Below are 13414 nucleotides of genomic sequence, written 5' to 3'. Positions count from 1 at the left end.
AAAAGAAAAGAAAAGAAAAGAAAAGAAAAAGAAAAAGAAAAATTTTGTAAATTATGTGTTTTATTTTGAGTCCATATTTTCTGCATATTTTGCATCTTTTTTTTAAATTTTTGTAATTTTTTGCATAGTTAGTATTTTTGTGTAATTAGTTTTTTTAAAAAATAATAATAATATTTTTTTAAAAAAATAGATAGTTACACACATATTCATGATAGTTGCATTTAGTGGTTAGGTAGGGTTTAAATATATATATATATATACATAAATATATATATATATATATATATATATATATATAACCTTAAAATTTGACCTTATGCACTTGCGGTCGGGAAGTCATATAGACACTGCCATAGGGCCTAGGGCACCTTCTAGAGTACCTACGCAGGAAAGTGGGACCCAATCGGTAGAAAATTTGGCAGATATTGCTGAAACCTTTTCCGAATCCCAATCTGATACCCTTTCCAGAACAACTAGCTCATTGTCCATGGACAATCTAGGGCCGTCAAATAGTCATCCCTTAGCCCCAAATAGGACACCCACAAGATCTTTTAATCTATTTGAAGCCAACACCATGGAGTTACCACTCAATGTGAGACTTCAATATGTCTACACGAATGCTCAAGGAGCTGAGATCTTTAGGGATCCACAACAACGGTATCTTGTTAAGATCGCAGACTTTTTCTCAGACTGACCAGGGTAACATGTACATGGGTGGAGATGGTGTTTGCTACGAAGTCACCTATCATCCAGAGAATGTAGACAAAGTAGGGGAGCTCTCTAAAAGCGAGTTCTTAGACTTATCAAAGCTTTCCAGAGCAAGGGAGTCTAGAGATGATTGGCTCATTGAGCCAGACATGCTTGGACCATCCAATGCCCAGTCCTCAAAGCCATCCATAGATGATTTACTTCTTGTAGATCTAAATTTGGAAAGGGATAGGAAAGGCAAGAGCAAAATGGATCAGGGGGCTCAGAACCAATGGGAGTTTGTACGGCGAATTCCAGTGACAAAGGTCTTACAGGATGACCCACTTCAAGAGGTCTATAAGGACTCTTTAGAAGGATATTATGCCACAACTAGATTGCCAGAGCTAGATCTTCCTCTAGCACTTGTGGTGGTAGTCGAGAAGCTTGCAGAATACAAGAACCGAATCGTTGATAAATGGGCCAATGAATACCGAACCTTAGATTGGAAGGAGATTTGGGAGCTCACGTGGAAAGGACAACCATTATTCATGGAAGTGTTCTCAACAAATACAGCTAAACCAGGAGAGACAGCCTTTCTTGGAAAAACTGCTGCTCCTCCCCTACGAGAGTTCATTAGAGAGGGACCCTCAACATCAAAGTGGACCACTGCAAGTAGCCCAACTATAGCACCAAGATATTATCCTACACCAAAAGTGCGACCACAGATCACACCACAACAATGTTTCTCTCACTATGACAATCGGAGGGTAGGGGAGCCAACTCGGCCTCCCATAAATGCACCTCCTGAAATGCGGGTAACAAGATCTTTGGAGGGGGTTGGTGAGGTAGGTAATAGGGGACCCACACCAATTTGGGATGCATGTGGACCATCTTACCAAAGAGAGGAACAATTCCCACTGAGAGTGAGAGGCCATAGGCCCTATGATGAGTATTCAAGACAAGTAAGGCCATCAACTCTTCAAAAACTGGTAAAGAAGTACGAAGGGTCGGGAGATCCATATGACCATGTAGCAGCATTTAGGCAAGCAGTTCGAGCTGAGCAAGTGACTGACAAGCATACGCAAATTGAAGGATTTGGGCTCACTCTTGAGGGAAATGCCCTTGCTTGGTTTCAGGCACTAGAGGCTTCAAACAAATCTTCTTTACGAGTTCTGGAAGAGAGATTCATTGCTGCTTTTTCCTTGATGGGGATTCAACATGACACGCTAGCAAACATCTACTCTTTCAAGCAAGGCAAGACTGAGAGTGTTAGAGATTGTGTAAATAGGATGAAGCAGTACATTAATCGTTGCCCAGAAGATGAGAAGCCCACCCAGAGTCGATTAATTTCTCTCTTCTTAAAAGGACTCAAAAATTCAACACTACATACACATCTCTATGCAAAGAAGCATACAAATTTCAATGAGTGTTGCCATGATGCTATGGATTTCGCAGATAACTTCAAATTCCAAGATGGTTCTGGCCCTGAGGTGCAACCTAGGGATCAATGGGGTGATGACTAAAGTTCAGGGTCTAGTGCGCTAGTAAATCCAAACCAGATAGCTAACCTAGTACTAAGGAGATTGGGACAAACCTATCGCCCACCCATGCAGCCACAACAACAGCAGTAGCGAATGAGGAGTGTACTACCTACAGGTCCTCATCTTTGTGGAGCATGTGGCGGTAACCATAAAACCGAAGAATGTAATATCTTTTCTCCTCTAGTCACAAACCAACCCACAAAGAAGTGGTGCCAGGCCTGTGCTTGGAACTTTACCCACACCACACAGGAATGTACTCACATTGTAAGAATGAGACAGGAGCGTGAGCAGCAAAGGGGTGGAGTGACTCCACAAATGCATCAACAGTATACTAATTTTGAACATAAGCCACCGATGGCACAAGAGCAAGCACGACATGTTCTTGGAGCTCAACCTCTTGCTCCTGGGACTGTTCCTGTGAGGGTTGTTGACTACGACAATTCAAATATGTGTAGAGACTTGGTAAACCTAGGCTATGTGGAGGAGGAATATGCATCATATTCATCCAAGGAAAATCTCTTTGAAAGTCCCGCATATCCAAGCACTGGCCAGGGGAACAAAATTCTTTGATGTTGCTAGGCGGCTACCAACCTAGGACTCCAGGCCCCTCAGGTCAATGGCAGCAAAGGAAAGTAGAAGCCAAACTAATGGGCCCCTGTTATGAGTGCGAAGAACCCCATTGGGCTCGTGATTGTCCACATAGCTCAAGGCAAGCAGCTCGATCCAATACAACAGTACCACAGTTTTTACCAATTGAAAGATATTGTCTAGGGGGTTGTGTAGAACACTTCCCAAAGGATTGCTGAAATCACATGAGGAAGGCACCTCTCAACCAAAGGTCTCACTCAACCTTGTAGGGGCAGTTCCATCGCCACCTTCATCAGAGAATGAGGATGTCGTGCCACTTAGAGTCATGACTAGATCACAGACACGAAATGCCGAAATGCAGACTGATGAGACACCTCGAACTAGGGATGCAAAGGCAAATCTAGTGGACAAGACCCTACATTCCAATAGAAAAAGAACCACTAGGAGGAAAAAGAACCGCAACAAGCAAACTAAGAGTGCATCCACTAGTTCTCAAGAAGTCTCTAAACAAAACATGAAGGATCAAGCGTTTACATCCCAAGAAGTGCATGAAAAGCATCAATCTCAACCTGGGCCTAGTGCTAAACAAGATGAGGCTAGTACGATCGAGGATAGTTCTGGGGGTTCTGTTTTTGTGGATAATGTGAACGAGACTCTAGATGCCATCATTGATGCTCATAGAAGTCGCATTGCAGCTTTATCTGAGCTACCCAAGAAGCTTCAAGAATACCCAAACCCTTGTGAGGAGAAGATCAATCTAGCTGTACATCAACAACTCATTAGTGAAGCTCAATCAATACTTGAGGGACCATCTCCACCTATCCCTCGGGGCCCAACCTCTCTTAAGCCAACATTAGAAACCATACCAGAAGTGTCATAAAGTCGGGAAATGAAAAGTGAGCTCATCTCACAAGCTCATAGCGAGAGGTCTGCACCAATTGACACCCCATTGAAAGAAGGTATTCTGCCACCACCTAGCCTTGCCTTCCCATGCAATGATGAAGTTATTGATGCTAACGAGGACATGGCAAATGAGATGTGGGCAGCAGTTCATGAGAAAGTTAATGAGAATATGTCCTCTATTATTTCACCTCCATTCTCTGAGGTGGATTTTACCAGGGGCACAGAAAACAACTTTAGAAGCCAAAACATCCAGGAGGAAGTTCAAACAATTGTTTCTCCTAGAAGTAAGCATACAATGAAAACCTTACCATCATATTTGGGAGAATATGAGAACTGTTCTCAAACCTTGAGGATACCCTCCATGCATAGAAGGTTGACAAAGGAGATGGATATGGGTGTCGTGCAAGCTATTTTGTTAGCACCAGTGGCTTGTACCTTACCTTTGCTTGATTTGATAAAGCTTCGACCTGAGTTGTGGAATGATATTGCCACATGTTTTTGTCAGAGTAGGTATTGCTACAAAAGGGTCACCATCATTGTACTATACACCCTAAGACAAAGCATGTTATGCCAGTTCCTATCAACAAAGTAGGAAAATTTTGTGAGGACGATCAGGGAAATGCTACCCTCCCATTAGAAGTGCGAAAAGTAGCTTCAACTACAGTACTTGATAGTGGTGCAAGAGTGGGCATTGTGACAAGGTCCATTTGGAAAAAGTGGGGCAAACTAGCTATTAGGAGTACCAGAATGCGCTTACAGCTAGCAGATGGAAGCTTAGAACATCCCCTTGGGCTGCTTGAGAACATATTGCTCACCACATGTGGGATTGAATATGAGCACACCTTTGCAGTAGTGGATTTTGGAAAACATCCAAACTACGAAGTGATATTGGGTAGACCATTCATGCAACAATTTCAAATGATTCAAGATTGGGGATAAAATTATTTGTACCTCCGGCATGATTCTGTCATCACAAGGGTCAACCTAAAGAATCACTCATATCGTGATGTAACAAGGTCTCCATTAGATGAGTTTGATTCTGCTTCATCTGAGGGCTCAAGAGTTACATTGTCAGATGGGCGAGAAGATCTGTGGATGTGTGGAGCCTCATGTAGGGATTTCAACACTGAGAGACATAAGGGTAATCGAAGTGTATCAGTCGAAGTGTATCAGATGAGGCATACATTCCACAACCCTTCCCTGAGCACTTAATTGATCCACTAGAATGGAGTCACGTCCTTGCAACATTATCGACATGTGCTTTACCTAAGCCAATTCAATCTTGTGACTCAGATGGATATGACATTATTCCTATACGAATGGTACAACCACGTGACCTTCTAGATATTTTGTACTATGGGGATGCATCCACAATAGCACTGCATGTAGAGGAAGTCTCAGTGGAGGATTTAACACTCGAGTCTCTACGTACAGTTGCATGTGGCCCATTCATGATTATCTTGAACCACTTCACATCAAAGATAAACAACTCAAAACTTCTGAAGCCAACCTTTAATATATCTTGAACGGTTCCAAAGTAATCAAGCATTCCAGTAATTGTGTTATCATCACTTGCACTTGCACGACTTTCTTAAACAAACTGTGCTGTGACACCACAATCAAAGGTTGCTCTTCTTTGGTCTATTCGTTCTACTCGAAAATGACGTCCATGTGACCAAAACGCCCCATATTTGTGATACTACAAATAGCACAAAAAGATTGTTGATGGAGAATCAAACACTGAGACATGTAGAGAAAAAAAAGAGAGACATGTAGAACTTAAACACTTACATGCCAATCGCATCCTTTTGTAAGCTCCTCCTCCTCCTCTATTATAGTTAAACCAGCACGTTTGGCTTCTAAAATTGTAGCTTCTAGCCATCTACCTGTGGGAAAGTCCGGAAGAGCTTGCATACCTTCTGGATATGGGAGATTTCTTGTAGTGCGATTCCTTCTGAAACTTAAATGATCTTGTACTCGCTGTCGCTTGAGAGCTTCATATGTCTCAATCCACTTCTCCATTACATGAGAGTTCAAGATGCAAAATTTGTTGATTTTTTCCCTCAAATTGTTATCCATCTTTCTCTTAATGCCTTGGCCTTGAGGTTCCTCACCAATGACTCGCCTGTTAGACTCTTGAGACCATAGTCGAGGTATCTCTGGATCTGAGGAACTTAAATATTCAGTGATGTAAACAAGGGACTCTTGTATCAGCCACCATTCTGACATACTACCCTCTGGGCGAGCCATTTGGCAAACAAATCCCTTTAATGTCTTCATAAACCTCTCCAAAAAGAACATCCATCTTGAATGGACTGTTCCAGCAACTGCAACCTCATCTACAACATGAACTAGCAGATGCATCTGGATTGTTAATAAACTTGTAGGGAAAAACTTCTCTACCATGCAGACTGCCTCTATGGAGTTTAAACGCGCTGTCTCCAAAGTGTCTCTCTTTATCTCTTTTGAAGAAATCCAGCGCACCAATGTGCCAATCTTATAGATAGTAGCTCTAATGTCTTCAGTGAGGCAATCTTTTATTGCTATGGGTAGCACAAATTGTAGAAACTTGTGCCAACCATGACTCTTGAGGCCACTAAGATCATCATCCTTTGCAAATGCACTTTTCAAGCAATGCATACAACCTGTAGGAGTCCGAAACTCTGAAATTGTCCTCTTGACTTGTTCCTCCATCTTGCTAAAAACCCATGGGGATCTTGAAAGTAGCACCTTTCCATTGGGTCTAGTGCGAGCCCACAACTCTTGCATGCAACCAATCTCTTCCAAGTCATCCCTTTGGCCTTTAGTCTCCTTTTTTCCTGTCATGGTCTTCCACAGAATGTCAGCTACATTCTTGAAAATGTGCATCGGGTCAAGCAAATGGTTTATAAGGAGATCACCCCAATAGGGGAGTTGGTGAAAGATAGAGAGCCTCTTCATCCCAGGACATGCCAAGTTGCCACATTCCTCCCATTTGATCTTCCAATCGCTTGTCTTCAATGCACTTGGAGGAGGTCTTCCTAGATTACCATCCCGCAATTCATGATTTTTTGGAAGATACCTAACATGTCCTTGGTAGACATTCTTTCGTAATGCTTTTGAGTATCTTGAATCAAGTCGAGGACCACATACAGGACATGCATTGTAACCCGATATAGACAAACCTGAGCATTCTCCATAGCCAGGCCAATCATGCATTGTCCACATGAGAATACCTTGCACAGTTGTAAGTCTTGGGCCACTCTGCTGCTTTGACATGTCCTTCACTTCAATTCCGTTCCACAAGGTGCGTAACTCATCAATAAGTGGTGCCAAATATACATCCATGTTCTTCACCTTGTACTTTCCTGGAACTATTAATGAGAGCAACAAATGACCTATCTTTATTGCTAACCATGGCGGAAGATTATAATTCACAAGGCAAACATGCCATGTGCTCCATGAAGAGCTCCTTAAACCAAAAGGGTTTACACCATCCATTGCTAGGCCAAGACGGAGGTTTCGAGGTTCTTCCTTAAAAGCCGGCCATTTCTCTTCAATGTCACTACAAGGGATTGGGCTCATACCCGCGCTCCTAGCCGCTAAAAATGACTTGTGAAAAAAAGTAGCGGGCCCGTGTATCAGCGCGTGTATCATCGCGGCCAGAGACATGCGTGTAAAAGCGCGTGTATCATCGCGGCCAGAGACATGCGTGTAAAAGCGCGTGTATGGCACCTCTCAGACGCGCGTATACACGGGTGTATAGCCGTGTTTTTTTTAACAGACGCGTTGATACATGTGACTATACACGCTTTTTTTTAATTTAGACGCGCTTATACACGGGTCTATAGCCGCGTCCTATTCAGTTCAAATGTCTCAGACGCGTTTATACCTGCGTCTATACACGCGTTTCTTTATTTTAGATGCGCTTATACACGCGTAAGTACCAGTTTTGACGCACTAATACACGCGTATTTTCCAGGGTATCCGCGTAGATACACACGAGTTTTAGCAGTTGTGACGCGTTTATACACGCGAACAGAGAGCAAAAAAAAAATCCAGAGAGTGCTATTTGGTGCCTGAATACTGTTCCAGCATTCCAGCACCCAATAGTACTCTCTGGTTTTTTTTTTTTGTGCATTAGACCATCCCATTAGACCATCCACGAAGAACATATGCACGAGGGAGATTAAGACAAGAACGACATGAATGCATACATTGTCAATACACGATTCAAGACATACATGAATGTAATACTATCGATCAATCAATTCAATATTACTATCAAAATTTCATACATGTATACAAGGGAGTCCATATCTCGAAGTAGCCCATGGCTTGAGTTTACAAAAAAATATATACAATCACATCCTCAATATGGAATGTGATACTATAAGTCTGAGTACTACTCAGACCCAGATGATGACTCGGTGCTCCCTCCATGCTCAGATGAGCTCACATCGGTCGGAATGTCCGAGGAGTAGTGCTCACGTCCACCCTCTGCAGAGCGGCGGCGGCCGGTGGATCATCAGCAGCTTGTGCCTGTTCAAGTAATATATAGTATATAAGTATATATATATGCAATTCAATAAACCAAAACCATTCGTTTAGAATTTTCAAGTACCTGTCGACCGTATGGTCTCATGGCCATCTCAAACTGCGCGTCCGTAATACGTCCCTCTGCTCTGAAGATGGCCCACGTGTCACGTCTGCTATGCCGGCGAGCATACGCAGTATCGTGGGTTGTGGGCTTCCTCCCCGTAACCCGTCGTCGCTGTATCATAATCAACACAATTTGTAAGATTAAAACAATCATAGAATCAATGAATTAAGTAAACAATCAAATAAAGTGGCAAGATACTTACGAACTCTGCCTCCCATGACTCGACGCCGCCAGATCCGAAATGCGAAGATCCAATGGTCTCCATCTGGATCCGTCGTGCCTCCACATGCTGCCTGCTCTTCACGCCACCCTCTGCTCGTTTCTTTGCCTCCTTCCACTCGCGTTTGTGTGCAGTGGGGTGGCAGGTTTCTCGGCAGGATAGCCACCCGCAGCTACATTTAGCCGGTCATCGTACGCGAGTTTTTTAAGGTGAGATCTTTTATTACTTAAGATCTCCCTTATTCGCGTCCTTCCCCATACATCCGAGAATGTAGCATGTGGGGGATTGGGGTACCGACTATGTACAGCCTCTATCACCTCCCCAACTAATCGGCTATTTTGATCTTTAAATTTAATAAAACAATTTCTATATGAGTTTGATACTACCCCACGCATGTACTCCATTACCTCCCTCCCCCTCGCATCCATCACTATCCCGCCCCTATCCGTCACATCATAGCAGACCACTCTCTCTATCTCTCTCATCTCCTCCTCTTCCGAACTGTCTCCTCTAACTCTTCTCTCTCTATCTCCTCTCTCACTGTGTGCCCTACTACCTCCCCCACCTCCCCCACCAAAGCACCCGCCGCATCCTCCACTACTCCCACTCTTCCTACTGCTGCGGGTGGAGTCACGACTGGGGGATTGTCTACGTGACGGTGGCTGTGAGCCCTGACGTGATGGTGGCTCTGAGGGAGCACGTGATGGTGGCTGTGAGGGTGTACGTGAGTGTGTCTGGGACGAGGTATGTCTCCTCGGTGGACGTGGAAGAGGAGAAGCTGCATGCCGTCTCGTCGGACTCGGAGGAATAGACGGCACTGGAGTGCCTTGGATACTCGCGGTAGGGGTATAGACACCAGGCAGGGAAGGAGGGGGATGGGCATACATATACTCTGTAAGCTCAACCGGACCAGGTTGGCGCCCAAAATGATTCATCATCTCCATCAACCAATTGCTGTACGCAAATGGATCGGATGAAGAACCTGGAATATCCATAAAGAACCTGAACAAACATCTTCATGTACATCATGGGCTGTCTCTTGACTCACACGAATATCATCATTCAAGTCAGTTGTGTTGCCTGCAAATCATGAAATCTAAAACGCCGCAGTCTCGTGCAGAAACGCGTGTATAGACCCGTCCAGAAACACGTGTATACACCCGTTAAGAAATCTGTGTATACAACCGTGAAAAAACGCGTGTATATTCGCGTGAACAGACTCTGTAGACAGGTTACACACGCGCTTTTACACGCGTTCCTACACGCGACCTGCAAAATTTTTTTTCCGAAAAGACCGACCCCCGACAAAGACAGACAGAATGTCCTTATAAAAGGAGCCCCTGTCAGGATGCAGTAACCCAATCGTGTGCACAGAAGCAAAAGGACAAACCCAAAGAGCAAATAGCATAAAGAAATCTGACAAAAGAGACAAGGCACAGGACAAAGTGACTCACCTCTGAAAAAGTGAGTCCTCTCTGCTCCTTCTCTGCTCCCTCCTTCTCCCGTGTGTGTGCTCCTTTCTCTGCTCCCTCGTTGTTGTTGGAAGAGGCGAAAACAGGCGAAAACGCAAGCAGAGTCGATTTTTTAGTTCAAAATCTATATTTTGGGGAAGGCGGGCTATTTTTAGTTTAAACATACCGTCACGTTTATATTCGCGTGTATAAACGCGTGTATTTTCGCGTGTGTATATTTTAGCTGCGTTTATACACGCGTTTTGCAGAACTTACCCGCGTTAATACACGCGATTTTTAGGAAGTAGCCACGTTAATACACGCTATTTCTAGGAAATAGCCGCGTCAATACACGCTATTTCTAGGAAATAGCTGCGTCAATACACGCGATTTTTATGCTTTCATTAAAAACATATTGTGATTTTGTGTTTTCTGATTTTTACACAGGATGTCATCAACCTCTTCAAGCAGTTCTGGGGAAGATGAGACAATGCGTCATCGTAATCGCGATGTGTGGTTGGGACAACGGATCAAATGTATGTGTAATCGATGTCAAGGGTGCATTGTACGAGCACGTCGAATTACCATGAATCACATCTCCATGTATGGAGAATGGAATCAAACAGGTATAGAGGTGAGTAGATGTAAATTGATGGTATTCAAATGAGTCATGGTATCCAAATTAAATTAATAGAGTTGTAATATATAAACTCGCTCTAATTGAAGCAGGATGCAGTACCACACCCTAACATGGTACCCTACGCGCGACGAGAGCACGTAAAGCGTCGACGAGATGATGCTGGAGCTTCGGGATCTATTGTCAGAGATGAGTGGGAAAGGGATGACAATAGCCCTGCACCCCACGAAGTTGTGGAAGAGGAGGTGCTTGATGATATGGTGCGGAATCTTTTTAAGGATGATCCCAAAGGTATGGACGACGATGATATGGAACAAGAGCATCTTTATAAGGCTTCATCGACACCGGTGTTTGAAGGGTGCACATTCTCAGTTTTACGTGCTTCACTTGAACTACTTAATATACAAACAGTTTATGGATGGAGCAATGCAAGTCTTGACGCATTGTTGAAGTAAGCATTCTAACTTACAAATTTGAATTAGTGGTTTAAGGTTTAGGATTTAAGACTAATTATAATTGATGATATTGGATGCAGGCTATTATCAAATATGCTTCCAAAGGAAAATAGGCTTCCCACCTCAAGAGACATAGCGAGGCGCTATGTGACATCTCTTGGAGGACTGGATTATGATAAAATACATGCATGCATCAATGATTGCATTCTGTTTCGTGGGACGCATAAGGAGGCTCTACATTGTCCCACTTGTGGGTGAAGCAAGGTACAGAACAGATATGAAGAGTTTTGATGTACCTCGTAAATTCTTGCGACACTTTCCTATAATTCCTCGTATCAAACACATGTTCAGGTGCAAATCCATAGCAGAGCTCATGTCATGGCATTCCTCACATCGATCGGATGATGGCATGTGGAGAATTCCCGCACACTCCTGCTTGGAAGCATATTGAAGATGAGTGGCCCAGCTTTAAAACAGAGTCCAGAAACTTGAGACTTGGCCTGGGTATGGATGGAGTGAATCCATTTGGTTTTAAAAGCACCGCATACAGCGTGTGGCCAGTTGTGTTGGTGAATTATAACCTTTCACCATCAATGGCGATCAAGAAGGGACATCTTATGTTATCCCTTCTAATTCTAGGAAAACATAAAGTGAAGCATATGGATGTTTATCTTGAACCACTGATTGATGAGTTGGAGGAACTATGGAGAGGTGTTGCGGTGGTGGACATTAGTAGGCCTCCCTCCTCTCGACACTTCGACTTAAAAGCAGTGTTGATGTGGACAATGCATGACTTTCCAAGATACAGCGATTGTTCTGGTAAGAATTCTAATTACCTCCCTACTCTATTACTATTGGCTATATATATTAATTAGACGGTTTGACTTCATTATTCTAACTTTTATTTATATTTTAACAGGTTTGAAAACATCGGGTAAACATGCATGTCCTGTTTGTGGTCCTTTGTTAGTACATGAGTATGCTGACGGTTTGTGTGAGACTATATTCGATAATCATCATCGATTTCTCCCCTCAGATCATCCTAAATATGTTGCTAGTAAGAGTAACATTCCTCCCACAAACACTTGGTGCAAAAGATTGGAAGCGTATTTGGGAGTCTACAACTATTCTTCCTCCAGATGGCATGAACAGGTATAGTGATGTTTTTTCAATCTTGTTTTGTGTAGTCTCTAATTAGATTAAAGGTCACATAGAGCAATCCCTTGTGTAGGTACTCAATTTTTTTTCGGCTGCCATATTGGACCCATCTTAAGATCAACCATCTTCTTGATCCCATGCACATCTTCAAGAATGTGGGATCTGGTATTTGGGAACATATTATTGGTAAACGAGACAATGTTAGCGTACGCGAGGACTTGCGGGTCGCAGGACGTATGCGTCAAGCTTGGCCACACGAGAGGTGGGTGGGCACGTTCGTCTTCCGCCTGCACCATGGATTATATCAAAGAAAGAGGAGAAGCAGGTAAAGCAGGCCATCACCACTTTGCGTACTCCCACTGGATGCATGAGATCATTGAAGGGAGCCTTTACAACCACTAAGAAAAGAGGCGTTGAGCAACTATATGGGTTGAAGTCCCACGATTGGCACAAGATGCTTCAAGTAAGTGTTTTTCAAGTCTTGTACGTACGTTGAAATTAAATTTTGTAATGCCATAAACCATAAATGTGCTCTTATGTGCACAGTTCATACTACCTACTAGCATCGACCATTGTGCAAGTAAGAGTTTGAAAAAATGTATTTATAAGATGGGCGATCTTGTGAGGTATGTAAAACCCATGCTCAGATCACCCTTCATTATACCTTGCAAAATGAACGTGCATGAGGTATAACGTACTATTTATTTATTTTTCAGATATGTTAGTTCCAAAGCAATTGATCCAGCCACGTTGGATGATGCGCGTGTTATGGCAGTGGAGGTGGTTTGTTTGGTAGAGGAGACTTTTCCGCGAACCATTCTCACAAGTCAACTACATCTCATTGTGCATTTAGTGGACGAAATTGCTTTATGTGGTACTGTGCATGCACGCTGGATGTTCTTCCTAGAGCGCTTCATGAAGACCTTAAAAGACTTTGTGAGGCAAAGTGCAAGGCCTGAAGGAAGCATGGCCGAGGGTTGGTTGATACAAGAGTCTCTTGTATATATTTCAGAATTTCTTGGTCAAGTGGACAGCTCTTTGCCACGACTATGGAGCAATGAAGAGGACTTGAGGATGACCTCTATTGTGCCTCAAGGAAAAGGACAGAGTAAAGTAATTGACAGAACATTGA

General features: G+C 43.2%; 1 protein-coding gene across 1 annotated transcript; it reads left to right on the top strand.

Moving 5' to 3' along the window:
* The first annotated feature begins 10889 nt into the window (after positions 1–10889).
* Positions 10890–11382, top strand: LOC147622871 (uncharacterized). The gene is made up of 2 exons (XM_086822630.1): positions 10890–11120; positions 11205–11382. The coding sequence occupies exons 1-2, from the start codon at positions 10927–10929 to the stop codon at positions 11380–11382; spliced, it is 372 nt and encodes a 123-aa protein (XP_086678756.1). The 5' UTR covers positions 10890–10926.
* The last annotated feature ends 2032 nt before the right edge of the window (positions 11383–13414 follow it).

Source organism: Cibotium barometz, chromosome 28 (assembly GCF_041138505.1).
Source record: "Cibotium barometz isolate CiBa-2024 chromosome 28, ASM4113850v1, whole genome shotgun sequence".
Classification (NCBI taxonomy): Eukaryota; Viridiplantae; Streptophyta; class Polypodiopsida; order Cyatheales; family Cibotiaceae; genus Cibotium; species Cibotium barometz.
This window is presented reverse-complemented; position numbering and strand designations above follow the sequence as displayed.